The sequence below is a fragment of the Ascaphus truei genome, chromosome 2 (genome assembly GCF_040206685.1).
Source record: "Ascaphus truei isolate aAscTru1 chromosome 2, aAscTru1.hap1, whole genome shotgun sequence".
Lineage (NCBI taxonomy): Eukaryota > Metazoa > Chordata > Amphibia > Anura > Ascaphidae > Ascaphus > Ascaphus truei.
This window is the reverse complement of record NC_134484.1, coordinates 464,124,905-464,150,091: the sequence shown is the minus strand read 5'-3', so window position 1 is coordinate 464,150,091 and position 25,187 is coordinate 464,124,905. Positions and strand designations below refer to the sequence as shown.

Here is a 25,187-nt window from a genome sequence, read left to right as displayed (position 1 = left end):
GGCAGGAGAAGCCGCGCTGCTCCCTGCTCCAGCCCCCACCCTTGGAAGCAGCCGTCGGGTCGTTCGGCACCCGCGCTCGAGCTGCTCCAGGGGAGGGGGGTCTCAAGGGGCTGCTGGAGACCAGGGTTACATTAGTGTTTGGAGTTGGTTCCAGCCTGCCCATGCGTGGGGTTGGAGCTTGCAGTAGCTGAGGCACTAATCTAATCCAGCCAGGCCTCATCATTACCCGCAGGCCAGAACATCCAGAAGTGTACATGTGTGTGTGTATATACATATACATATACACACACATATATACCCGTGTGTGTGTATGTATATATCACTGATTACTGTGGCACTCAAGAATATAAATTAATTGTAATACTTACAGTAGGGACAGGATCACCAACTCAGCCCCGCATTAACATATAAAATGAAAAAACTCCACAGCACTCCTTCAGTTATAGATAAAAGTTCAATTTAATCCATCAGAGTACAAAAGACAGCAAAGAAAATGGGCACCGTTTTGGACCAAGAGGCCCATCGTTGACCTCGAAATCCATTACTGCCCACAGGTATACAGCTTATCAGAGACCATTTCTCTCCCTCTCTCTGATGGGAGCAGGGATACCTCTCCGATGCAATATCTCTTTAGTTTACTTCCACTGCCACAATCCTCCACCAGATCTCGAAAAGGAAGAAAGACTAGAAATTGTGTAGACAAAAATGAAATAACATCTGGAGTAGCAACTGAACGGCAGAATCCAAGCTAAGCAGCACTCGGGTAAGTTAAAAGTTGCCAGTCAGAAATTGATTAACACACACATTCCCAGCTAGCTCAAACTCCTACACCCACCACATCCACCATTGTGGCAGCCACTATTACTGGTGCCACAGACTTTTGCTTGTGTGTCTGCGGTGCCGGAGGACAGTGAGTCTGTACTACATGTGTACATGGCACATCCTTATTTATGATCATGTAGACCGAGGGTGGCCAACTCCATCTCCTCAAGGGCCACCAACAGATCGGGCTTTAAGGATATCCCCGCTTCAGCACAGGTGGCTCAATCAGTCCCTACTTGAGCTAAGGTAGCTCAATCAGTCCCGGCTTCAGCAAGATGGCTCAATCAGCCCCTGTTTCATCACAGGTGGCTCAATCAGTGTCCCAGTCTTTGACTGAGCCACTGATTGAGCCATCTGTGCTGAAGCAGGGTTATCCTGAAAACCTGACCTGCTGGTGGCCCTTGAGGACTGCAGTTTGCCACCCCTGATATAGCTGATGATCTTGTATAGACTGTAATTACAGTAGTTGAGTGGAACTGCAGCTATAGTTAACGCTGAGTTATTTCTCAGAGACCCTGTGCCCGCTCTGCTGATAAGACGAGTTCAACGACTCTTTGCTGGTTCAGCTTGTTTGCTTTTTCCCAGGGGAGGTTGGGTTCTGACCCTCCGCGGGGCTCATTGCTGACAGAGAGGGACATCAGTGACGATGGTGCTCCAGGTGGCCCTGCTTCTGTGTCTCGCTGCGTCTGTCCTCGCAGCTCCTCTGTCGGACACGCATCCTCTCCCTGTAGATTTAGCCCGCGCTGCAGCTGATGTTTACAATCAACAAAATACAGGGACGCAGGCGCTCTTCAAACTGCGGCAGATGAAAAATGTAAAGAAGAAGGTGCGTAGAATGCAATGTTTCCTTGTGCGGTGATGCTAGATCCGTATTCGTGTGGAACACTTGGGCCTTGTTACATAGCAGGCGCGCGACAAGGAGTGCGTGACGTAACGCGCGCCGGCTGCACTGGCGATCCGTGGCCTGTGGGGTCCGGAGGAGGAGACGCGACCAAGAGCAGATCCAATTAAATGTTTGGGGGCGTGGCCTGTGACATCACGTGAGCGGTTCGCCCCCCATTGGCTGAACCGCGCACGTGGCCCGGCCGTCGCGAGACAAAAAATCGAAAGATTTTGTCTCGTGAAAAAAATCGTTCTCGCCAGCGCACTCGTGCACGCGCGCTCTGCGGCCGCGCGCATTGCTTTACGGGCTTTTGTGTGCGGCTCACGGGATGTCGCTCACTCCGTCACGCTTACTATGGACATGGGCTAGTAGGGGCACATCTGGAAGTTAAGTTGGGCAAGGTACTAGGATGGTGCAATTTTCTCCAAGCGCCGGAGCAACATTTTCATCGGCGTCAATTTGCACAAGCGGCAGACGTATGCAGCTAGTTAGTTTTACATTTGGAGCATATTTGTTAAAAGAGAGGTATATGCCACCTCGGTGTCATTGGACGCCAGGAGAACTGTACCAGTCATAGGGGCACATTTTGATTAATTTAATTATAATATTACGTGGAATATCTCCTTCCCCAACTCCCACATATATATATAACCACTCTGCAGAACCCTCACTGGTGCAACTGGATCAGTATTGGAGCACAGCCCCGTGGTTCAAAATGACACAATTTGCTTCGCTTTGCGACGCCTGATACATATTGCTCCGAATTTGTTTGGGCATTTTCCAGCAGATACGGTGAGAGGGGGGGGGGAAACCAGGAACATCTGTCTGTCAGGCCCAACTTCGGTGTAAGGCCTGGGACATAGTCATTTAAAACAGTGCTGAAGCTGGGATATTGTTGTAAATCCCGTCCCTTAAGGCCTGGAGCTGAGCACCCCTGCTTGGTGGATACCTCTAAGGCCTGGGACATAGTGCCCAATACAGTGCGGAGGCGCGCTGAGGCTCAGGGAAAGCGGTGCTTTCCCTGGCCTTACACAGCGCGCCGTACGGGGGCGTGTCGGGGGGCCGGGTCTGGGGGCGGGTCAGTGATGTCACGGAGCTGGTTCGCCCTCATTGGGCGAACCGCTCATGTGACCGGCCCTGCGCTCCGGCAAGCAGGAAAATCTGAAAACTCGGTGAGACACGCTTCCGCAAGCGTGCGCGAGCCCCTGCTAAAGCCGCTCTCATTGCGGCTGCAGGGGCTCAGTGCCGAGTGTGAGCATGGCTCAGCACGGCTCAGCCTTGCTCACACCCCTATGTCCCAGGCCTAAGAGAGAAAAAGGGGAGAGGGAGAGAAGAGTGAGAGGGGGGAAGTGTGTGTGTGAGGGTGAAGGTGTGTGTGTGAGGGCAGGTGTGTGAGGGAGAGGGGGGAGTGTGAGGGAGATTGTGGGTGTATCTGAGGGTGAGGGGGGGAGTATGAAAGGGTGAGGGCGGATTGTGAGAGAGATGGGATTGTGGGGGGATGGGAGTGAGACTGAGAGAGAGGGGGAGGAAATGTGAGAGAGAGAGAGAGGGGGGAGTGGGAGAAAAAGAGATGGGAGTAGGACTGAGATGGGAGTGGGAATGAGATGGGGTGGGGGGGGGGGGGGGTGATTCGCAGGACCACTGATAGGAGGGAAGCAGGCACCTCCTCCCCCCTCAATATTCTGGTCCTCTTGTCTTGGAGACTCTTGTCTTAGGGCTGTTCTATAGAGTGTGCGGCCACGCGTGCGCACGTGCCTGTGCGAATTTACGTGCACGTGCCGCATGCTTTTTGTATGTATGCTGAGCTGTGAGCTGTGTGAAGGTACTGTGTGTTTGTGTGTATTTGTGTATGTGTGTGTGTATGTATGAATGTGTAATTTATTATTTATTAAAAAACAAAAACCACTTTCGTAAAAATAAAATATTTATTAACATTGTGCAGACACACACACACACCCACACACACATACACACACATATATACATACATTCACATTCATACACACACACACATACATTTCAGCGCCGGTAGCAGCGCGAAAAGATTCTTTTGCCCGTCTTCCCCGCTGTCGGCCGAATGCACGCTCACTACCGTGCGCGGCCCTTGTATAGAAGGGCTGACTAACCTCAGCCTATTATAAGTGACGCGCATGCGCACGGCGTATCGCACGCGGCCACTATATAAAAGACCTTAGCCCCAGGAACGCAGTCAGCTGCCCCTGCTTCCCAGTCCTGGATTTTTACATTCGGATCTCTTAGCATTCTGGAATGTATTCTCCTGCTCTTCATATTTAGCAAAGCAGGATTGCAAATTCCAGAGAGCTTATTAATAGGTGGTAACAACAAAGACTTCACCAAACAACTCTTTCTACAAATGGTGTTTATGGAATGAATAAAAGCATAAGTGATGCAGCTATAAATGGAAACAGTAACGCAGGTGAATCTCTGCTCTGGGGAGTATATAATATAATTTAGTAATCTAAACAATGTGGTGGGAGGCACATTTGAGACAATAATGTAGCAATGTTACTTTAACACATGGGGTTTAACGATGTTGGACGTATGGCGAGAGGTGGTTAAGCACTGTGAATGACGGGGAAAAGTGAATTCCAGTGCAGGGGGCGAGGTGGGTTTAAAAAAATAGGCAGTTTCTCGTTAGACGTGAGACACCAGAGTAAGGGGTTACTGTAATAAATCGCAATTAGATACAAAATAAAAATGGTGTTTACATTAAAGTCACAAAAGCTTGTTCTGCCACCTATGCGTTTAGCTCGGATAATGTGAGTATCTTGCCTCCTAAGCATCTCTAGCAACTGGGTTGCCATGGTAACCGTTGGCTCTGGGGAGTCAATTTTACCCTCCTTAAGTATTAACCCTTAATATTTCTCCTGAATGACGCATCACATTTTAAAAGTAAAAAAGCGTTGAAAAGGACAAGATATCTCTTAAAATAAGTTAAAAAAATAAAGGCAAAACACAAAATGGCAGGTGTCTGTCTTAAAGTTTATTTTGCCTCATTGACAACAATGTAACATTCCCATTAGTTTTTAAGTGGATGTTAACATACCAAAAGTTTGAGTAGTGTCATACACTCCACTGTACCTATTCAGCAGGTACACTCCTTGGGTTTGGGTCCTGTAAGACCAGCTGTATCTATTAAACACAACAAAATGTGTGGGTGGTAAGCTGCAGGTTATGGGACTTCCACACAGCAAATAAAAACCCCACTTGTGAGCACATGCAACCCCGCCTTTCCCCATTATCTCCCATCATACAATGCTTCCACTGCAGCCAGGGATTCTGGGTAATGACATGCAAATGAGCACACAGGGACTTCCATAGAAATTGCTTAGAGGTACCTCCATCCAGCACGAGTAGAGGAGCAACAGTGGCACCTCCATTTTATGTGCAAAATGTTGGCGGGTCTCGAGTGTTCAGGTGACAGCTCGCGCTGTTTGTTTCCCGTGCAGACTTGGAAGGGCGTGATCACCTTAGCTTGATAGCAAGTTTCAGTGTGGACAAAATAAACTTGGCTGGCTGGGCAACTGCAATAAGACGAGTAGGGGCAGACAGTTCAAGAGTCACTCACCTTCATGGGTCGAATTTGGCCCCTGGACCTCCAGTTGAAGAACTCCTGTCCTGCTGTATAGTATCGTGAAGAAATCTCTACCATATGACAGCGGAGGAATCTGTACCACTAGTTCTATGTGTGGTGCAATTTGTGGCGTTCAAGATTTCATTGGGTGAAATTGACTCCAGAACAAGAGAGAGAGAGAAACTTATTGTAAAGTGAAAAGTGTAGACTCCACATGCCGGGTGTTCGAATGACGCCAATGAGAGGTGGGAGCAAAACCTTCAACAACATTCCCCAATGCTGAATAATGCGGGAAGATAGGAAACTTCCCTCAAAATCCCCCACTGCGGATAGCTTACTTGGGGCCTAATTGAATAAGGTTCGATGTTACAGATCGCACCACATTCAAGTCAATAGCAATTTTCGTCATAAGGCCCTAAGGGCTACCGTTCAATAAGCTCCGTTAAAACGGGGCAAATAATGGGACGTTTCATGAAACAGGAGTGACCGTTATTTTCCCCGATTAACGACTTATTTACTAAGATAATTTGAATAAAAAAACAGCAGTTCTTGACCTCATACACATTGCCTTAATGTCACGTTATTTCAGAACAATGCTTTGTTATCTTTTAATAACATAACTTTTCCAAAGTCTTGGCATTTTTCCGATCATTTTGCCTCATCAAGACTAATGGCCATTAAGCACATCGGTCTTACTGACGATAAGGGATTCCCGCTCGGGCTTGGGCATAAACCTACTGTGTTAGCATGGTAGCATCACCACCCATGACCACTAGCGGGAACCCACCAAATTGCCAAGATCTTATACACGGTGTATCTCCCACCCAATCCCGGTGACCACAGACCCTCACTGGGGGCCACAAGCTTACTCCATGCCCTGGTGGTTTCTGGGGCCTATGGTATCTCTGCTAACTCAGAGGGTCTCAGAGCTTCCAGAAATTCACTCAGCAAAGTTACAAAATCCCAGTGCATACAAAGTAACAATCCTAGCCTAAACTCACTAGGAGGAAGCGTTGCCACTAGCCAGGCTATGAGGGGAGCCCGCAAGAGCACTGCTCCTATGCAGGGTACACTCACACTCACTCCTGGTAATCACAAGAAATCATTCCCACTTCAAGGACCTATGTCACTATTTATACTGTTACCTAGGGATTACTGGGGATAATGGGCCCCAAACCCAAATGCCAGAGTGACAGAATTCCCAGTAAGCGCCGTAACCAAATGACATAACATACAGTATATACCAAGTTACTAAACACCACATGAGATAACACTCACTACAATAGTTATTAAACAAGGGGTTTAATATATAGTTTACTGTATGCAAAAAGATACATACAAATCAGCAACAGCAATTAAGAGGGGAGAATAGTGGAAAGTTCTTATACTGTAACTTACAAGCGTTCCATGCATGGGTGCGGATAGGGTTCATTGGGCTGGCGCTTAGATAGGGGAAAAAACTACAGAGGCCAATTTCTTAAAAAGTGAGTTTATGACAAGATAAATGGCTTCACCATGTGAATTCTGACCCCATTAAAGTCTATTTGTCATGGCCGGATGACCCCCAGATGGAGTGGTGCTCTGAAGGATTAAAGGAGACGCCATGGAGAACTGCTCCTGGACCGCCTCCATGGCCTTCCCTGACCCCTTCATCCCGCTGCTGAAGTGGGATAGGAAGGTGGCACTAGGACCAGAAGACCATTGGCGGTCTGCGGGCCTTCCTGGGTGGCCTGTAGTCTCAGCCGCCACGCATGTCTGAATCACTTATTCCCATGCCCTGTTGTTTGTATTATTTGTAATTTATATGATTGTCACGAGTATTACTGCTGTGAAGCGCTATGTACACTAGTGGCGCTATATAAATAAAGATATCCATACTGTACATCCATCATTCCCCTTCCTCTCCGCATTCCGAGCGGGAGGGAGCAGGGAGACTGGGCGTCAGCGCCCACAGTGATCAGGAGAGAGAAGGTAAGGGGCTGGAGAAAACGCACCTCGGGCCCTGGAGAGCGATTTGGGAGCCCCTCCCCCCCCCCCCTCCATCACAGAGGCTAACAGAGCTTAGTGAATCCAAGACTTAGGGAGCCCCGTGACACAATATGCACTAGTATTTCACAGAATATGTGGCAAATGTTCTTGTGTAATATAGCACATTTTGTACATTTTTGCACACATTGAAAAGAGCTAATTTTGTAATCTGAAATCCAATAAGCAGTCTTTACTCCAATAGTTCACCAATTTGCTATTTTCTATAAAAGACATGGCAGGAACTAGGAGAGGTTGACACATCTCTAATAATACTAATAACCGTTGAATAATCCTGTGCCATTTCCCCATACAGATCTTTGACTGGGGTGTCCACTTCACCATTGGATTCACTATAAAGGAGACTCATTGCTGGAAAAATGCAGACTACGACTTGCAGCAGTGCAAGCACAGAGACAGAGGGGTAAGTTTGTAATAACCAACACATCGGAAAAAGCAACTCATTCCATTGCTCATTTACTCATTAACCCAGGGGTGGCCAACTCCAGTCTTCAAGGTCCACCAAGAGCTCAGATTTGAAGGAGATGCATGCTTCAGCACAGGTGGCTCAGCCACTGAATGAGCCATCGGTGCTGAAGGAGGGATCTCCTTAAAACCTGAGCTCTTGGTGGCCCTTGAGGTCTAGAGTTGTCCACCCCTGCATTAACCTTTTGAGTGCCCCGGCCCCTCCGACAAACCGCGATCACATGACCGGGGCATGACTTAACCCAGAAACAGAAGAGGAGGAGTCCTCCTCTTCCATGTCCATGAATGGCAGATTGGGTCAGACGCAATCTCCCCTACGAGCACTTCATGGGCATGAAGTAGCCACTGTCCTGGGGTCCCGGGAGTGCGAGACCCCGTGATGGAGTGGCTACATCTTTGGGTAGCCAAAAGGTGAAGTCCCATACTAAGTGGTGCTGTCCCAGACCTTCCGACAGGTTTCTCATGGAACAGCCCTGCTTAGTAAATATGGGCCGTAATGGTTTTTGTATGTATATAAAATCCCAATAATATACAAAACATCTAATAGATACTATGGCTAGGATAAAAAGGAGGACGTCTACTGTATCAGGAAAGATAATAAAAAAGGTAGGGACGTTTTCTATTGACTTAAATTTCTGGATCACTCAGCAGTTCAGACATGATTTCTTCCAGCCCTCGATGACCCACGAGAACAGTACAAGATGCAATAAATGCAAGTTTTGGGGAAAAGATTTCCTACTTCTAATGAGATCATTACCAGACGGCTGAAAACTTGCATAGGTGGGGACCACGCTTCATGTTGATGACGACATTACAGTAGAGGCAACGTTTATTCGAACATTTGCCGTAAACTAGCCGGGTTACATTCTGGGTATGTGCTGGGTATGTGCTGGGTATGTTCTGGGCTAGTTTGAGGCACGTTTAAGGCATTTCTGCATTGACTAACGACCCATAGGATTAACACAGCAGGGATCCCTGGCAGTCCAATTCAGTTTGAATGGGACTGCCAGGGACCCCCGCTGTTAATCTGATAGGCCATTAATCAATGCAGAAATGCTGGGGCTAGTTTAAGGCATGTACCCAGCATGTACCTGGGTGTTTCCTGGGTATTTTGGGGAATTGCCACTGGTTTTTGTTCGAATAAGAGTTGCCTCTACAGTACGTTGTTATATGATTATGCCCCATCATACCTGTACTGTAACATGGTGTCTACATTCTATTCCACTTGCAGTTCTGTTAACAACTGTGTAGCCAGAGGGCCTTACAAGACAATGCATTGCAGCATCCCATGAAGCTCTGAACAAAACCCATGTACAAATCGGTCCTTAAATAGTAATGGTAATGTTATTTATACATCTGTTTCAGGTTTCCGTATTAAACTTAAAATATTGTTTAACTCAAGTATATATTTACCTTGGGTAGTCGACAATAAAAATAATATGGTGGCAGACCAGTCTTGAATTAGTTGTGTCAGCGTTTCGTTGTTACAATCACACCTTCATCAGTCCCCAGCAGAAGCAACCGCAGCCATGTTTGGTCAGAGATGGCTGGTAAGCTGTTTACCCCGAGTAATCCCCTGCTCTATAAATCAAGATTGACACTACTGGACAAACATTCAATGCGTTGCAGGTCGCATCGGAGCAGGGCTCGCTCTGTGTATGTGCTATCCAAAGACCTTGAGATAGATAGGTCTGTATTGCAGTGAAAGACTAAACAGTGCAGTTCCCAATAAAATGATCTGCCGTATCCTGAAAGTGATCTCAATGGGATGCCATTTAAAGCTGATTACCAACTTTATTTTTCATATTTTGTTTCCAAACTGTTTTTCTTTACTTAAATTTCCATTTAAAAAGGCCCAAGGCCTGCAGTAGAGTGTCCACACCACAGGGTGCCTCGCTTGCTATACTCCAGCTGGAAGTCGTTGTCCATGTAGACCAAGGGTGCTCAACTCCAGTCCTCATGCCCACCCCCCAGGTCAGGTTTTCAGGATATCCCTGCTTCAGCACCGGTAGCTCAATCAGTCCCTGCATCAGCACAGGTGTCTCAATCAGTCCCTGCTTCAGCACAGGGGGCTTGACTGAGCCTCTGATTGAGCCACCTGTGCTGAATCAGGGATATCTGGAAAACTGTTGGGGTGGCTTGAGGACTGTAGTTGAGCACCCCTGGTGTAGACTACAAAGGGCGTCATCAGCGCAGTTGTCTTAGCCTGAGCTTGTCAGCCAAGGCTCTGATGACGGGATTCATGAATTTCTAATAAGGGGCCTCAGAGCTTGATCCTGCGTTACCTGCTATTTACTTGAATAGCAATTAACGCTCCGATAACCCTTTCTGGGGCTTTGTGATTCCCCCATTGAACGCTAACAATTCGAGTGAGAGGGGCTAAGCAGTCATGTTTATGTAAGGATGTGTTAATACTCCGTGCATGTGTTCACTGTACGGCGGGTTCCGCGCGGCAAGTGGTACAGGGCGCCGCCATATTGTTGCGCAATGTTGCGAGGTCACTGGTATAGAGGAAAGGTCGCGCATGCGCCCAGGAAGCGCGCGAACAGCGAACCAATGAAAAGGGACTATGTACTGAACTTTAACCCCCCGCGAACCTTGGAGGAGAACCGGAAGCGTGGGGGAAGAGCACCACGCTAGGAGAAGGAGTTGGAGTTTCTGCGGAACAGGGAGTGCGAGAGCAGGGGGTCCGTGACCCGCCTGCCTAGGCCAGAGACTATCCCCAGGTCCCTAGGAGTATTCCCCGCGTCACTGTAGGTTGCGGTACTGTAGGGACGCCCGTAGTGAGGAGCTATTGTCACGTTAGACAGAGTCAAGCGCACAGAGCCGTGGACTGATATTGCCGTCCGAGTGCAGACGGCGGAGCCAGCGACAGCGGAAGGTCTGGAACAGATACGCCGGACCCTTTGAGAAGAGGTGTGGTCACCGCCGTTACCGGGAGGTATTTTGTATTCTGCAAGTGCACCGACACCGGTCATCAGGCGCTGATCCCGCCTTAGTATTAACTTTGACAGACACTAGCAAGTGGCTAGCGGTTAGATAACATTCTTTCCAAGTTTCGCAAGGACATACTCTATGAGAGCGTGGCCGAGCCACGGCTGTACAGGACAATATCCCCTTTGAGGTGTGGCCGAGCCACTTTAGCATGATAGATGTTATACTGTGTTAGGAGTGAGGTTCATGTTATGATACAGTCGCGTATATATATATGCATGCATGTTGTGTTGTCAAGGAGGTGCCACAGACAGATGCAGTAAAGTTTGGTTGTCCCACGATGTATGGTATGGTTCTTGCCCAGGGTAAATCTTTCGAATTGGGGATCCTGGGTAAGTGGAGGCGCTGCGCTATGTTATGAGTGTGTATTGCCCCAGGCTCCCAGCTAGCGGAGGCTCAGATCTCCTGGAGCCACAGGTGTTAGACAGTGACCGGTAGCCCTTAGGTAGGTGTCCAGAAAAAGGGCTACATTTATTTAGGGTTTCCGCTTATTTTCTCTATGAATAAAATACGCTGTTTAAAAAAAAAAATCAGCGAGAAACTAGAAACTGGGCAAATAAACACCCCTAGTATGGTGAAAACCTCTCTAAAAATAAAAAAGCAAGGGAACAACACTGAGACAGTATTTGACCAAGGGCAAAGACCCCCTCGGACAAGGTAAAAACCTGTCTTCCTCGCTGAGCACTAAAATGCAAAGATTTATTCATGCTTTATAATTCAAATCAAAATATTGCCTAGAAAAGGGATTAAAAAGAAAGTCCGTTTTCAAAGCTAATTTGCAAAGCGTAGCGAAAATGATGCGAAGATTTACCCGTGGTGTTAATTGTCTTTCACTGTGTAGCATGTTCAATATATCTAAAAGCACAGGGCACCAATAATAATAACAACGGATCACTGTCTCATGTGATAACTAAAATGTGACCCTACTGTATGCTAAGAACAATTTGTGAAGTGCAAGTTACATAGCAGTTACATAGTAGTTACATAGTTATAACAATAAGTAACATAGTTACAAGTACAGTGGGTCCCCACTCATTCCGCGGGTTCGGTTCCAGGCCCCCGCCGAAAAGCGGAAGTTAGCATTTGTGCACTTTGCACAAAAAAAGCTATGTCCACCGGCGATTTTCCATCTCTACTCCCTCCCATGCCGTCCCAGAATGTCCCCTTCTGAGCATGCGCGGAATCGGCGGCCCCTTTTACGCATGCGCCGAAAAGCGGAACTTAGCATTTGTGCACTTTGCACAAAAAAAGCTATGTCCACCGGCGATTTTCCATCTCTACTCCCTCCCATGCCGTCCCAGAATGTCCCCTTCTGAGCATGCGCGGAATCGGCGGCCCCTTTTACGCATGCGCGGGAACATGACTGCAGTCATGAAACAGTACCACCGTATTGGCGGATCGCCGAGAAGCGGGACCCTACTGTAAATACATTTGACTTTTCTTTCTTTTTTTTTATTCCTCCCAGCAAACAATGGATTGTTCTTTGGAAGTCACTGTCCTGGATTTCGTGCAAGAAGCCCCTTTAAATTCTGTAGAATGCCATCCCCTTGGGGTAAGAGATTGGAGACTGTTATCATGATTTGTTGCCAAGAGTAAATCATTCGTTACTTGAGAAGTATGGGCTGTTTTCATTGACGCTGAACTTTCCAATGCAAGATTGCCCGAAAATGTCAGGGACTGGAGTTGGCCAACCCTGGTGTCTAGTATCTAGAACTGTCTCAAGTGCACTCACTAACTGTTCTTTGGCTTTTATTTATTTTGCCAAATATAAAGGGTGGATTATCTTTAAAAAAATCAGTCTTATAATTTGTATGTACAGTATGCTACTGTAGGTTTAGGCGTCATTTCTCCAGAAAGGGGGCAGCATGTGGAATTTCTCCAGAAAGGGGGCAGCATGTGGAATTTCTCCAGAAAGGGGCCAGCATGTGGAATTTCTCCAGAAAGGGGCCAGCATGTGGATTTTATCCAGGTGAGAAAATATGCCAAATTACGCAAACCTAAAAGTATATAAAGGGTCATGTGAACTGCCGCATTGGCATCTGGGTTGGGTGTGTGTCAGTGTGACCAGGATCGGGGGAGAAGGAGGAGGAGGGGAGGCGGGGGAGAGAGGGGTTAATTAGTGTGTAAACATGAGAGTAAAACAAACAAAAAAAACAAATGTATATATATGTAGTTTAGTAGTTATTTTAGTGCAGCCCTCCCTGTCTGACTCCCTAGAGAGGTTACATCAGTGTGGTGGTGTATTAGACATCAACATAGATTTACTTTGTCTCAGAGTGCTGGATATGGTCGGCGCCACAAATGTTTATAGCACAACTTCATCAACCTTTATTTAGGTCCCCAGGCTTGGGAACAAATGGGTTTTTGACCTGGTCCTTGAACCTTCTCTCACAAGTAGTCGGTGCCTGGACTCCTATTGCCTCACACTCACACTGGTAAGAACACGTGTGCTCAATTTGGTATGGGTGGTTTCTCTCTCTCAGTCACGTTGAGTGCTGCCAGCGACATGTCATTGCAATGCACAGTGGCTTTTAGCACTTGCCTAAGTTTGTCGAAATTGCCAAAATTTTTCACGTGAAACTATGGGTCAGTTTCACACGGTCCACAAATGATAGCGAACATTTTGCATATCTCTAGTCACAACCTCACAGGACAAAGAGGCTTATGAGGCTTTAAAAAGCTATGTACCCTACAATTTCATCTACAGTATGATGAACTCCCATGTTGGCCCAATAAATGTACCGTATCCTATAACCAATCCATGGGCGAGATTTACTAAAGTCCGTTGCAGGGTTACGCACGGTGCCTCTCTGTTAACCCTTTGTGTTATCTTTCTCCCTTTCTCTTCCCCTCCCTCTTTTTCACTTTTGGGTCCTATCACTTGACCCCTCTTGGGTATTTCTGTTATTTAGGATTTTTATATCATTATTGTGACTGTTTTTGCACTGTGCTAGTTTTCATCAACATATTATTAGTTATTCTGTGTATACAAACTGTGTTTATTTTTTAAATATGTGTGTAGCGGGTACCCCTGCGCTGTGCCGGGGAGCTGCGTGGGTGAGCACGTCGCCGGGAGCTCCCGGCGGCATCTCCAGACAGGCGCCGCCATATTGGACGCGTTCGCGCATGCGCGAAAGCTCGCGCCTGCGCAGTGTAGCTTCAGGAGTAGCGCCGGCCATATTGGGATTGGCGCTAGTGGTTGCGCATGTGCAGAAGATCGCACGATGCAGCGGCCACCATTACAAGTTCGCGTATGCGTAGATGAGTGTAGCGACGGCCATTACAATGTCGCACATGTGCAGTGAAGTAGGCGCACGCAGCCCCAATGTTAAAGAGGTCCTGAGTGAACTACAATTCCCAGCAGCCTCTGGGGACTGCACTTTCACCCAGATCACATGCTGCATTCCAGCCACTAAGACTTACAGATTCTCTGCAGCAGGGAATTGGATACATTGTTGTGTGCAGACAGGAAGAGCCAGGGAGAGCTGGGAGCAGGTTGGGGAAGGGTGTGTGTAGGGAGCAGTAGCCCCTGCATACTGGGCCAGGTTACCCCCCAGGCCCCAGATAGCCCTGAGTCACCAGTAAGTTGCTGCAGCTAGGGACAGACCCAAGAGAGGGATGCTGACACCTTAGCTGAGCAGGATAGTTAAGTTGTGACAGTGTTGCTTTGCAGTGCAGCACAGCCATTAGCTTTGGCTGCTTCAAGAGAGGCCCCTTCAGTGCGAGGCGGGGGGGGGGGGGTGTTGCTTTCTATAGTGCCCAGTGTTATGTGATATCACCGGTGCCAGTTGCACGCGGTGATCGCGGTCTGCGTCTGGGCTCAGCCAGGCTCTACCGTGAGAGACATTCTGTGGGTGCGACGCTCCCCGAGGGAGACACCTCACACAGAGGTGGGACACTGCGGAGGCAGATTCCTGTTCCTGCGTCAGACCCTTTTTGAAGATCGTTACACCCGGGCACGGACGTGTGCCCGGGCAGGTATCTATAAGTGCACCAACTATACACACGTGAGCAGCGCTGCCACACATCTGGGTGGGAATCCAGGACACTGGGACACTGGTGCCGAGCACCGAATCAGTGTGGGCACTGTATGGTTGGGTAACTATTGGGGGCGGAGAGGCCAAGGGCCTACGAAGGGAGATAGGTGCCCCTTGTACCCAATGCAATGTTATGTAATGATGTGTTATGTTGTAGTACATATAGTAAACTGTTTTATCCATACCCTGGTGTAAGTACTTACTGTATGTGGGTCCTGTGTCAGGGGTTAGTCTACACACTAGAATCCCTGCACAGGTGGAGGCGCTGTAAGCAGTACGTTCCAGAATACACCCCAGGCTCCTAGTGGCGGAGGTTCAGGCCTCCTGTGAGCCTATCAGGTATTGCACCACACCTGGTAACATATGTAGATTTCCCCACATGGTCCCTATGTGCGATTGGGGGGGGGGGGGGGGGGAATATGTGTTACATGTACATACATCTCGACTCTTGCGTTCAGCTCAAGGATGTCTTCTCTCTACCCCTTTTGTGTCTAAAGCCCTCTCCCACCTTAAACCTTTCTCACTGACTGCCCCACACCTCTGGAATGCCCTTCCCCTCAATACCCTACTAGCACCCTCTCTATCCACCTTTAAGACCCACCTCAAAACACACCTGCTTAAGGAAGCATATGAGTAGCTGCGTGGCTGATAATTAACACCTTATACATAAAGCTTGGCCCCTTGCAGACGCATTTACCAGAACACCTTCCTACTGTCTCTGTACGTTCTTCCTACCAACCAATTAAACTGTAAGCTCTTCGGGGCAGGGACTCCTTTTCCTAAATGTTACTTTTATGTCTGAAGCACTTCTCCCTTTTGTGTTATTTATATTATTTGTTATTTATATGATTGCCACGTATATTACTGCTGTGAAGCGCTATGTTCATTAATGGCGCTCTATAAATAGACATTTATATAAATATATATATATAGCTATGTATGTCTATTTCGCTATATATGTCTCTCTCTCTCTCTCTGGCAGTGGATATTCACAGTTGAGTGTAAATAGCCGCACGGCTATTTGCACTCAGTAGAAAATAAAATGGAAAAAAAATAAACATCAAAGCCAGGAATCGAACCCTGGTCCACTCTGTTAATGGGCTGTAGCTTTACCAATTGAGCTATAAGACTTTATGATGCTTTGGTAGTGAATAAAGGAATAGAAGGTAGACAGAACACTCCCCTATTGACATTACAGTGTTCATAGCAGCCCGGCTATTCGCACTCAGTTAAGTTTAGTGCAAATAGCCGCTCGGCCAGGGTGTGTCGGGGTGCTTGAGACCCAAAATTGAATTTGCCGCCTCCAAGCGCGTCTTGGATTTGCTCTTTCTCTCTCTCTCTCTCTCTTCTCTCTCTCTCTCTCTCTTCTTTTTCCCTCTCTCTCTCTCTCTCTCTCTCTCTCTCTCTCTCTCTCTCTCTCTCTCTCTCTCTCTTCTTTTTCCCTCTCTCTCTCTCTTCTTTTTTTCTCTCTCTCTCTCTCTGTCTCTGTCTCTGTCTCTCTCTCCCTCGGTCTCTCTCTGTCTCTCTCTCTCTCATCAGGCACATTCAACTTGAACGTACCTCAGTGCATCTCCCCCTGTGTTTGAAAAGAATACTTGGAGGTCCTTGTATCAAGGCAAAAGTCATGTATCATTCTAACTTTAATTAATCCCCAAACTTCCCTTCCTAACCTTCAAAAGGAACTGACGGATTTTGGAAAGATATCAGGTTACAAAATTAACAGCGACAAATCAGAGGCCCTAAATCTTAGTCTCCCAGACCCCGAAGTAAAACTACTCAAATTGAACTTTAGCTATAGGTGGTGTCCTTCATACGTTAAATATCTGGGAGTTAATGTATCAAGACACCATCAAGCTTTATATCGTGATAACTACCCAGCGTTATGGGAAAAGATCAAAAAAGATTTGGATCAGTGGGAAGGTTACCAGATCTCATGGATCGGGAGAATGATTTCTGTTAAGATGAATATACTCCCAAGAATATTATATTTCTTCCAAACACTCCAGGCTCATGTCCCTGGCACTGATCTAAAAAACATTCAAAATAGACTGTTTCACTTTATTTGGCAGGGTAAAAGACCCAGAATTGTCAGATCGATCCTGTTGGCAGCACGAACCAGAGGAGGCATGGGGGTACAGGATATAAATAAATATTATCAAGCCGCTCAACTAAAGCAGGCAGTAATATGGAATACAGACCCAGCCCTTTGTTGCTGGGTCCAAATAGAGTCCTATTATGCCAGAATGCCTTCTCTATTAGCCTGTCTCTGGAGCCTGGATAAAGGAAACAAACAACCCCATAACCGCAAACTAAAGGCTACCCTACATACGTGGGAAGTCTGGTCTAAATGTAAAACTAAATACGGCCTGTCCTCGCCTAACTCCCAGTTGACGCCCATCCTAAATAACCCAAAATTTCCACCAGGATGTGGATCCAAGCTGTTCGACCAACTAAGTGAGAGGGGGGTTGGGACGATTGCCGATCTTTTAAGCCTTGGGAAGCTTCTGAGCTATCAAGATCTAAGGGCCAAATATAACATTAGAGAACTAGATACATTTAAGTACCTTCAAATCAGACATTTTATTCAAAAAACATGCCCACTCCCGGAATTCCCTTCTCTTACAAAATTTGAGTACCTCTGTAAAACTAAGTCCCATCAAAAAGGTCTAATATCGGAAATATACAGTGAACTCGACAGATCGTCGACCCCTCTTCTACATGACTATATGGTCAAATGGGCGGCAGATTTGAACATTGAGATAGAAAGAGAGACGTGGGAAGAAATCTGGAAGGCAGCCTCAGAAACTTCTATATGCACCACAACAAAAGAGAATATTTATAAAATCATGTTTTTCTGGTGTCTTACCCCAGCACGATTAAACCAAATCTACCTCCTGGTATCAGATCTATGTTGGAGAGGTTGTGGTCATAGAGGGGACATGGCCCACATCTGGTGGACATGTCCGGAAATTGTGAAATACTGGTCCAAGGTCCAAATTCTGATAAAAGAGGTCACCGACCTGGAACTGCCTATTGAACCACTAACCTTCCTATTGGCCAGGCCAATGAATTGACCGGCCGACTAGGAAATTAATCTCCTTTATCCTTACAGCGGCTAGATGTGAAATAGCGGCCTCCTGGAAGAGAATAACCACACCTGCAATAAGGGCGATTAAAAAGAGAATCAGTGAGGTGATGCTCATGGAGAAACTAACGGCTACCCTGAGACAAAACCTATTCGCGTTCTACAAAATTTGGGAGCCTTGGATCCTACTAACTAGATAAAGCTAACCGACTTCACTCAGTTATATACACTATCTCCCCAGATAGAATAAATAGAGACGCAGAGCACAACACCTCCCAAACTATCCAATATGAGACCCCGCCTGCCAGGGTGGGCACCCCCCTCCTCCCCCCCTGTTACCCCCCTCAATTCTGCCTTCCCTCTCTGAAGGCTCCCTCTCACTACGACAATTTAGGTTGTCTATTCTTTTCCCCCCCAAAAAATGTAAAACTGTTCACGAATTAGGCTATGCTGATTGTATGTTGACAAATGTTGTATCAATGCCTAATAAAACTATTTGGAAAAAAAAAAAGTCATGTAATTCTGGAGCAATAATCTGCACCTTATGTATTATATGAAAAAAATCCCCTTGAAAGTAAAGTAACTATTATTCTTTGATATGTATGGTATAATGTTTTTGCCTCATTGCATTAAATCCCAGATATTTTATATTAACGTACAATTCAAATAGGTATATTTGTTTAGTTGGAACTGGATTCTTTACAGAATGTATTATGTCTTATTGGACAAATAGTAGACAGAGGTGATGGAAGGTCATAAGCAATTGCTAAGAGGATCAGTAAATACAGAAGCTACTGTATTTACTCTGAAATTGGATTTTAATTAATGTTTGGCTCAAAACTCTGGAATCTCACAAATACAGTATGGGTCCTCGGCAGGAAGGGTATAATGAGTAAAATGAAGTAGAATAACCTGACAAACAGCCCTTAACAAGGCAAGAATAATACACACCCATTCCTTGGCAAATCAGTCATGTTTTCCACATTTGTGGGTGGATCTCGTAGAGATTTGGGAATCTGTACCAGCTTGTTTAGCAAATGTTTGTATGCCAGAGGTGCCAGCGAAAGACTTGCACAATTCATTACATCACAAAGAGGTCATTTAAGTAATTTTGGATGACCCAATTAGTGCTTCCATTACCTTTCTGTGGGGAGTTTTCCATGCAACTATTTCATGTTGGTTGCCTGCAAAAAGTGCGAAACTCCACACGTAGCCATTTTTGCAAAAATAATGAAAGTGTTTGTGAAAGTTACAGTGAAAGTGTCTCCCCGAGTCAAATATTTTCGGTCACAGTTGCCAACTGGTAATGTCCCCAAATAAGCTGTGAATGTGCTCAAATTGCTGGCCGGCATCGCAAGGGTCTACTAAATGTTTTCTATATGAGTATTATGACTAGTAATTGACAGCATCACTTTCAGAGGACAAGAAGTAATGATATTGGTGGGACTGCGGACCCGTTAAAAATAGCAGAACTCACCGGATAATTGAAAAATAAAAAAGATTTATTAGTTACATGCTAAAATACACTAAACAAAAATACAAACAAGACAAAAAAAATCTCCTCCCACGCGGTTCGCACCAGAAAGGCGCTTTCTCAAGGAGAACTTTCAGAGGAACGGGCAACGCATTGCGCAGAAAAGGGATTAAACAACACTGTCTAAATCAGATTTGCACAAGCGCAATTCTACAGAGGCTTGAAGAGGCTCACCCCTATAATGAGATGTTCAGTGGGGACCAGGCCATAATTATTCTTATTTGTTGATCCTGGGAGAGAGATGATTGCCGTTTTTGTTTTTACTTACCTGATCCATGTTGCCTTTGAGCTTTATAATTGCTTTCCCCTGTATTAATATATGTAGAAAGATGTCGCCCAGCATGGCATTAACCAGAGATTGAACTTTCTGAAAGTAATTAATATATTACTAGGTAACAAAGCTTAAAGGAGGATTGCAATGACATTATTGGTGCTGTAAACAATCTGGAATTTCAACCCAATAGCAGAGATGCAACTGAATCGAATAACTGGCATTCAATGTTTTGCTGACACTATTTATGTATTTATGTGAAATAATCACTATTTCTCTTCAAGACGTCACTTTCAATGAGTCCTAAGTATTTAAGATACCTGCATACCATCTTGAAACGTTATTTATTTCGTGACCATCTGTTTCCCTTAAATAAGGAAAGTCCTACCCATGTGGCATTGGGAAATCTGGAAATCGGGAAAGCTGGTTCTCTTATATACATTGTCTAAATTCTTAAGTCAAGATAGCCGTACTGATTGGTCCTTTTTTCTCACTGGAAAACCCGTTCTGGGGTTCTGCTGGATCTTAGAATAGTAGATATAATGTTTACTTATACCTTGCTTCAGACTGGATCTACGGAGATAGTGAAAAAACAACCGAAGAACACAAAATTCTCAACCAACTTAGATTGTAAGCTCTCCGGGGCAGGGATCCCCTTTCCTATTGTTACTTTCATGTTTGTAGTGCTTATTCCCATTATATGTTCTATTATTATGTTACGTCTAGTACTGCTGTGAAGCGCTATGTAAATATAGATATACATACCAAGTTTTTTTTTTATCATGCATGCCTCCAGATTGTGAGTGTGTGTGTGTGTGTGTGTGTGTGTCACAAAAGATTCCCTTGAAAGAGCAGACAGGTATACCGGAAATAGTATGAATAAAATGTATTACCCCGAAGAAGTCAATCGACGAAATGCGCGTTGGAGTGGGAGCTGGCGGGGGACACCACTGTTCTACCTTATGGGACTTTTACGGGTGCATATGTTATTTCCCCCAATGGTGATGTATCATGGACTCTTTGTAAGTGATTTCTGGTCCCACCATCGGTATCGTATATCTATACTATCTATATGGCAGCAACAAAAAAGATTCCCAAAGGGGGGCACACGGGTTACCATGAAAAATAATACAATTTTATTCAATGTAGACATTATAAAAACAGGGGAGAAAGAGAGTAAAATGGAGGGGTATTCCCCAGTAACTTCTCGAGGGACAAAACCATACTATAAATCCTGGAAATAACAAAGTGATATGATAACACAATGTTGAAAATCACCTCTAAGATGTAACCAGTGGAGACTAGTGATGTGTGACTCCCACTAGTGGTAATAGGTAAACCCATGATGTTGCGGATAGCACAATATGTTAAAATCAAATAACTGTGAGGGTCAAGATCACACTATGCATGTAAACGAGAGTGACAGTAAGACTAAGTATAGCATGTCACATCAGTAATAGAATTGAAACTACTCATGCATAAGCAGACATAATAAACTGCAAACACCCAGGAGAAACAGTAATGGTATACAGGCATACCCTGCATTAACGTATGCAATGGGACCGGAGCATGTATGTAAAGCGAAAACGTACTTAAAGTGAAGCACTCCCTTTTCCCACTTATCGATGCATGTACTGTACTGCAATCATCATATACGTGCATAACTGATGTAAATAACACATGTGTAACAGGATCTATAGTCTCCCCGCTTGCGCACAGCTTCGGTACAGGTAGGGAGCCGGTATTGCTGTTCAGGACGTGCTGACAGACGCATTCGCGAGCTGCCGTTTGCCTATTGGGCGATATGTCCTTACTCGCGAGTGTACTTAAAGTGAGTGCCCTTAAACCGGGGTATGCCTGTACTGAGGTAACTATAAGCAAAGAATATCAGCTAGTGGTGGGAAGTATAATGTCCAAAGAGACAAAATCCTAAGGCAAGGCATGAGATTGTTTCTGAAAAAGTAAGTCCAGGTACAGTATGGAGTCCTTAATACATCACCATGAGAGTCATGTAGGTGCATGTGAGGCAAAGTCCCTTAACCGAGAGGAGATGAGGCGGTTCCCCAGCCACGCTCCCACTCCGATGCGCGTTTTGAAGACGGTCTTCTTCTGGGAGTGGTAGCAGAACAGCAACAGGCAAACTTTATATAGCAGATTTCTTATTGAATTTGGTGCCCAAACTGAGCTTTCTGAGATAATTACAGCAGCTGATATCCTCCACGGATATATTGTACAACTGATTACTCTTTTTCTCCTGACTGGTTGGCCAATCCACATAGCAGCAGAGTTGCCACCGAATCGGCAGAGACCTACGTCATCAGGTTCCCCAGCATGGCGACGTCAATCACCATGGCGACCAGGCGCTAAGCTAGCAGCCAATAAAATGGCTGTTATGACTTAACTTTCATAAGAAGTAACTGTAGCAAGTTGGAAAGCGTCCCGAAGGTTGCCTAGATACCGAGGCACCTGTACATCCAATGTATGCATTACTAAGTGTACTACATTGAGTAGGGCACAGGCATATTAATAGAGGAACGTTCATGTCAATACAATTTCTCTGCATCACATCGGGTCGGCTTGATGATGATATCTGCATCACAGTTAGCCGTAGTGTTCCTCATCTTGGTTGCAGAAACGCCAGAGATGTATCTGTTTCAGTCAGGAACGTTAAGCTGCTCGTCTCAAAGATGTTCTCAGGAGATAGATAACTGGTGAACATTGTAATGCCGCCATATATCGGTATTGGTGAGATCTTATTCATGAGTCTTTGGGCTATTAAAAATTTTTTTAAATAAAGAACACAGGAGGGGAGGGAGAGGTGTTAGCATGTATTTATTTATTTATAAAATGTTTTACCAGGCAGTAATACATTGAGAGTTACCTCTCGTTTTCAAGTATGTCCTGGGCATAGAGTTAATATGACAAATAATACATGGTTACAAATACAGTTACATAAATGAACAGGGTATACATTATATACAAGACATTGCATGCAGTTACAGATAATATATGTTATAGGCGTATGTAACAGTTATAGACCAGATTAAAATGTGAGACAGCTTTAGTTTTGAAAGATCTTAAACTGGTGGTGGAAGTGAGAGTCTCCGGTAGGTTGTTCCAGTTTTGGGGTACACGGTAAGAGAAGGAGGAGCGGCCGGATACTTTGTTGAAGCTTGGGACCATGAGCAGTCTTTTGGAGTTAGATCTCAGATGATAAGTGCTGCATGTGGTAGGGGTGAGGAGCTTGTTCAGGTAGCTGGGTAGCTTGCCCAGAAAGTATTTGAAGGCAAGACAGGAAAGATGAACTTTCCGTCTAGACTCAAGTGACAACCAATCTAGTTCTTTGAGCATTTCGCAGTGATGTGTGTTGTAGTTACATTGGAGAACAAAATGACAGATTGAGTAGTAGAGGGTGGGTTTGCTTGAGTAGTTTGCTAAGGTGGGTTTGGGGTGCCGATCCGTATACTATGTCTCCATAGTCTATATTTGGCATTAGCATCTGCTGTGCAATACGCTTTCTGACCAGGAGACTTAGGGAGTATTTGTTCCTGTAAAGTACACCTAGTTTGGCATAGGTTTTGGATGTCAGGGTATCAAAACCATGGCGAAACCTAAATAGTCATTAAGACCATGGGGCACCATGGTCCCGAGCTGCACTATCCAACTACATTCGCTCCTCAACAGGGCCTTCTCAAGGTCCCACCGCGGATACAAGGGAGACCCTGTCAAAAGCAAACGCAGAAACGACAGTAGGGTCAGACCCATGGTGGTTACGAAAATGTCTGGCTACTGATGTAATTTATATAGGTCATGCTGTGCATTTTGATATTGCAGCTATATATGTATATATCTCAGTAGCACTCCACTAAAGGCAAAATCCTGCCTGGGTGCACTAAACAACGCTGGGTAATACACAGAACAGAATAAGCACCCACAGGTCTTGTAAAGTTATGCAGAGAAAGTTGACTTTTCAGTTCTAATTAAGAATGTTTTGAGAAAGGTTCTTTATTAGAACTGAAATGTCGATTATTTCCCCCCCCCCCCATTAAATCTTTTTGAATAACTTTACAAGACCTCAGTGAGCGAGGCAATTGTTCTACTAAGACACAATAAAAAAAAAAAAACAACAACTCGATTTTTTTAATTTTTTTTTACTTTTTCAGAGTAAGAAGCCCAAGCAACCAAAAAAACAAAATACAAAGGCACCAGCCCAGCAACAAGAGGTTCCTGCTGCTGATATTCCCGTAGTATCATCGGTGCAATACTACCCATCGTCCTATGCCACCGCAGGACTAATGGTTCCACATTCTGAAGATGAAGCTGCAGGCACCAGTTAGAACATCCGCTCCACCTCCTGCACAAAACTGCGGATAATGATTCAGATCATTCTTTTTGATTCTTAACCCTGTGGCTGCTACAAGGTCCATTGTGGCAGCGAATAAGCAGCTTGTGAAATGACATGTCTAATGTAACCAGTAATGAGGAAATAGTGTTACATGTTATAATTATTCTAGTTATACAAAAACGTAGTGATTTGTTAAATAATACATTCGAACCTGCTTATATTTTGCTGGTCTGTGCCATGCCAAATATTGTAAACCAAACCGAGTAATTTTACATTGTTTTTGTTCTTTGTGCCATAGCCAGGTATTTTATATAGTAACATGCTTTCAATTAACTTCTATTATTAACCCTATTAAGAGCTTTACCATCTAACTCAGTGATTCTCAACCAGGGTTCTGTGGAACCCTGGGGCTCCTTGAAGCAGTCTCAGGGGTTCCTCCTATAGACTACAGACCCCCCCCCCCCCCCGAGGGTGGGTTTTTTTGGTATGTATTTTGTAGGGTGGATTGAGTGAGAGTGGGGTAATTGACGGAAGGTAGGGGCGAGTGAGAGAAGAGAGGGGGGCAGGAGGAGTGAGGAAAAGAGGGAGTGAGAGAGAGACGCAAGGGATAAATACATGCGAGGAGTGAGGGGGGGGGGAGAGTTAGTGAGACGGATGGGACAGAAATACATGGGTAGAGGGTGGGAAATAGAGGTGGCTCGTGAGGTGTGACATTTTGTGACTTACCCGTCGAGCCTAATATGTGTCAGCCAGATAGGGGTTCCCCGAGATTTTTCACAATACTTCAAGGGTTCCTCCAAACAATGAGCGGAGGTCCGCACACAGCATGGGGCCCTGTAGGGTGTGCGGAGGGGGCTGGGCCCACGCAGGCATGAAAGGGAAATGTGTTGACGTAGGCATTGGAAGGAGGTGGGCCCATGCAGGTCCTGGAGGCAGGTGGGCCCACACAGGTCCTGGAGGGAGGTGGACCCATGCAGATTCAGGAGGGAGGTGGGTCAATGCAGGTTCTGGAGGAAGGTGGGTCCATGCAGGTTCTGGAGGCAGGTGGGTCCATGCAGGTCCTGGAGGCAGGTGCGCCCACACAGGTCCTGGAGGGAGGTGGGCCCACGC

The 25,187-nt window shown here is 45.7% G+C and overlaps 1 protein-coding gene across 3 annotated transcripts; it reads left to right on the top strand.

The window, feature by feature from the left end:
• The first annotated feature begins 1,419 nt into the window (after window positions 1-1,419).
• On the top strand, window positions 1,420-24,349 carry LOC142487938 (uncharacterized). 3 transcript variants are annotated; one of them, XM_075588086.1, is made up of 5 exons: window positions 1,420-1,648; window positions 7,642-7,749; window positions 12,271-12,357; window positions 13,142-13,240; window positions 17,955-17,987. In XM_075588086.1, exons 1-5 carry the CDS (start codon window positions 1,469-1,471, stop codon window positions 17,970-17,972), a joined length of 492 nt encoding a protein of 163 aa, XP_075444201.1. In that variant the 5' UTR covers window positions 1,420-1,468; the 3' UTR covers window positions 17,973-17,987. The 3 variants fall into 3 exon arrangements, with proteins under 3 accessions (XP_075444201.1, XP_075444198.1, XP_075444199.1); XM_075588083.1 differs by lacking the exon at window positions 17,955-17,987 and adding an exon at window positions 23,896-24,349 and having other exon boundaries at window positions 1,422-1,648; XM_075588084.1 differs by lacking the exons at window positions 13,142-13,240; window positions 17,955-17,987 and adding an exon at window positions 23,896-24,349 and having other exon boundaries at window positions 1,424-1,648.
• Window positions 24,350-25,187: the final 838 nt, after the last annotated feature.

Bases quoted from the DNA above. Each gene is read 5' to 3' on its own strand.
- LOC142487938 (XM_075588083.1), top strand. From the start codon at position 1,469: ATGGTGCTCCAGGTGGCCCTGCTTCTGTGTCTCGCTGCGTCTGTCCTC. The intron at 7,750-12,270 runs GTAAGTTTGTAA...TATTCCTCCCAG, and splicing joins GCAAGCACAGAGACAGAGGG to CAAACAATGGATTGTTCTTT. The intron at 13,241-23,895 runs GTAAGAACACGT...TTACTTTTTCAG, and splicing joins ATTGCCTCACACTCACACTG to AGTAAGAAGCCCAAGCAACC.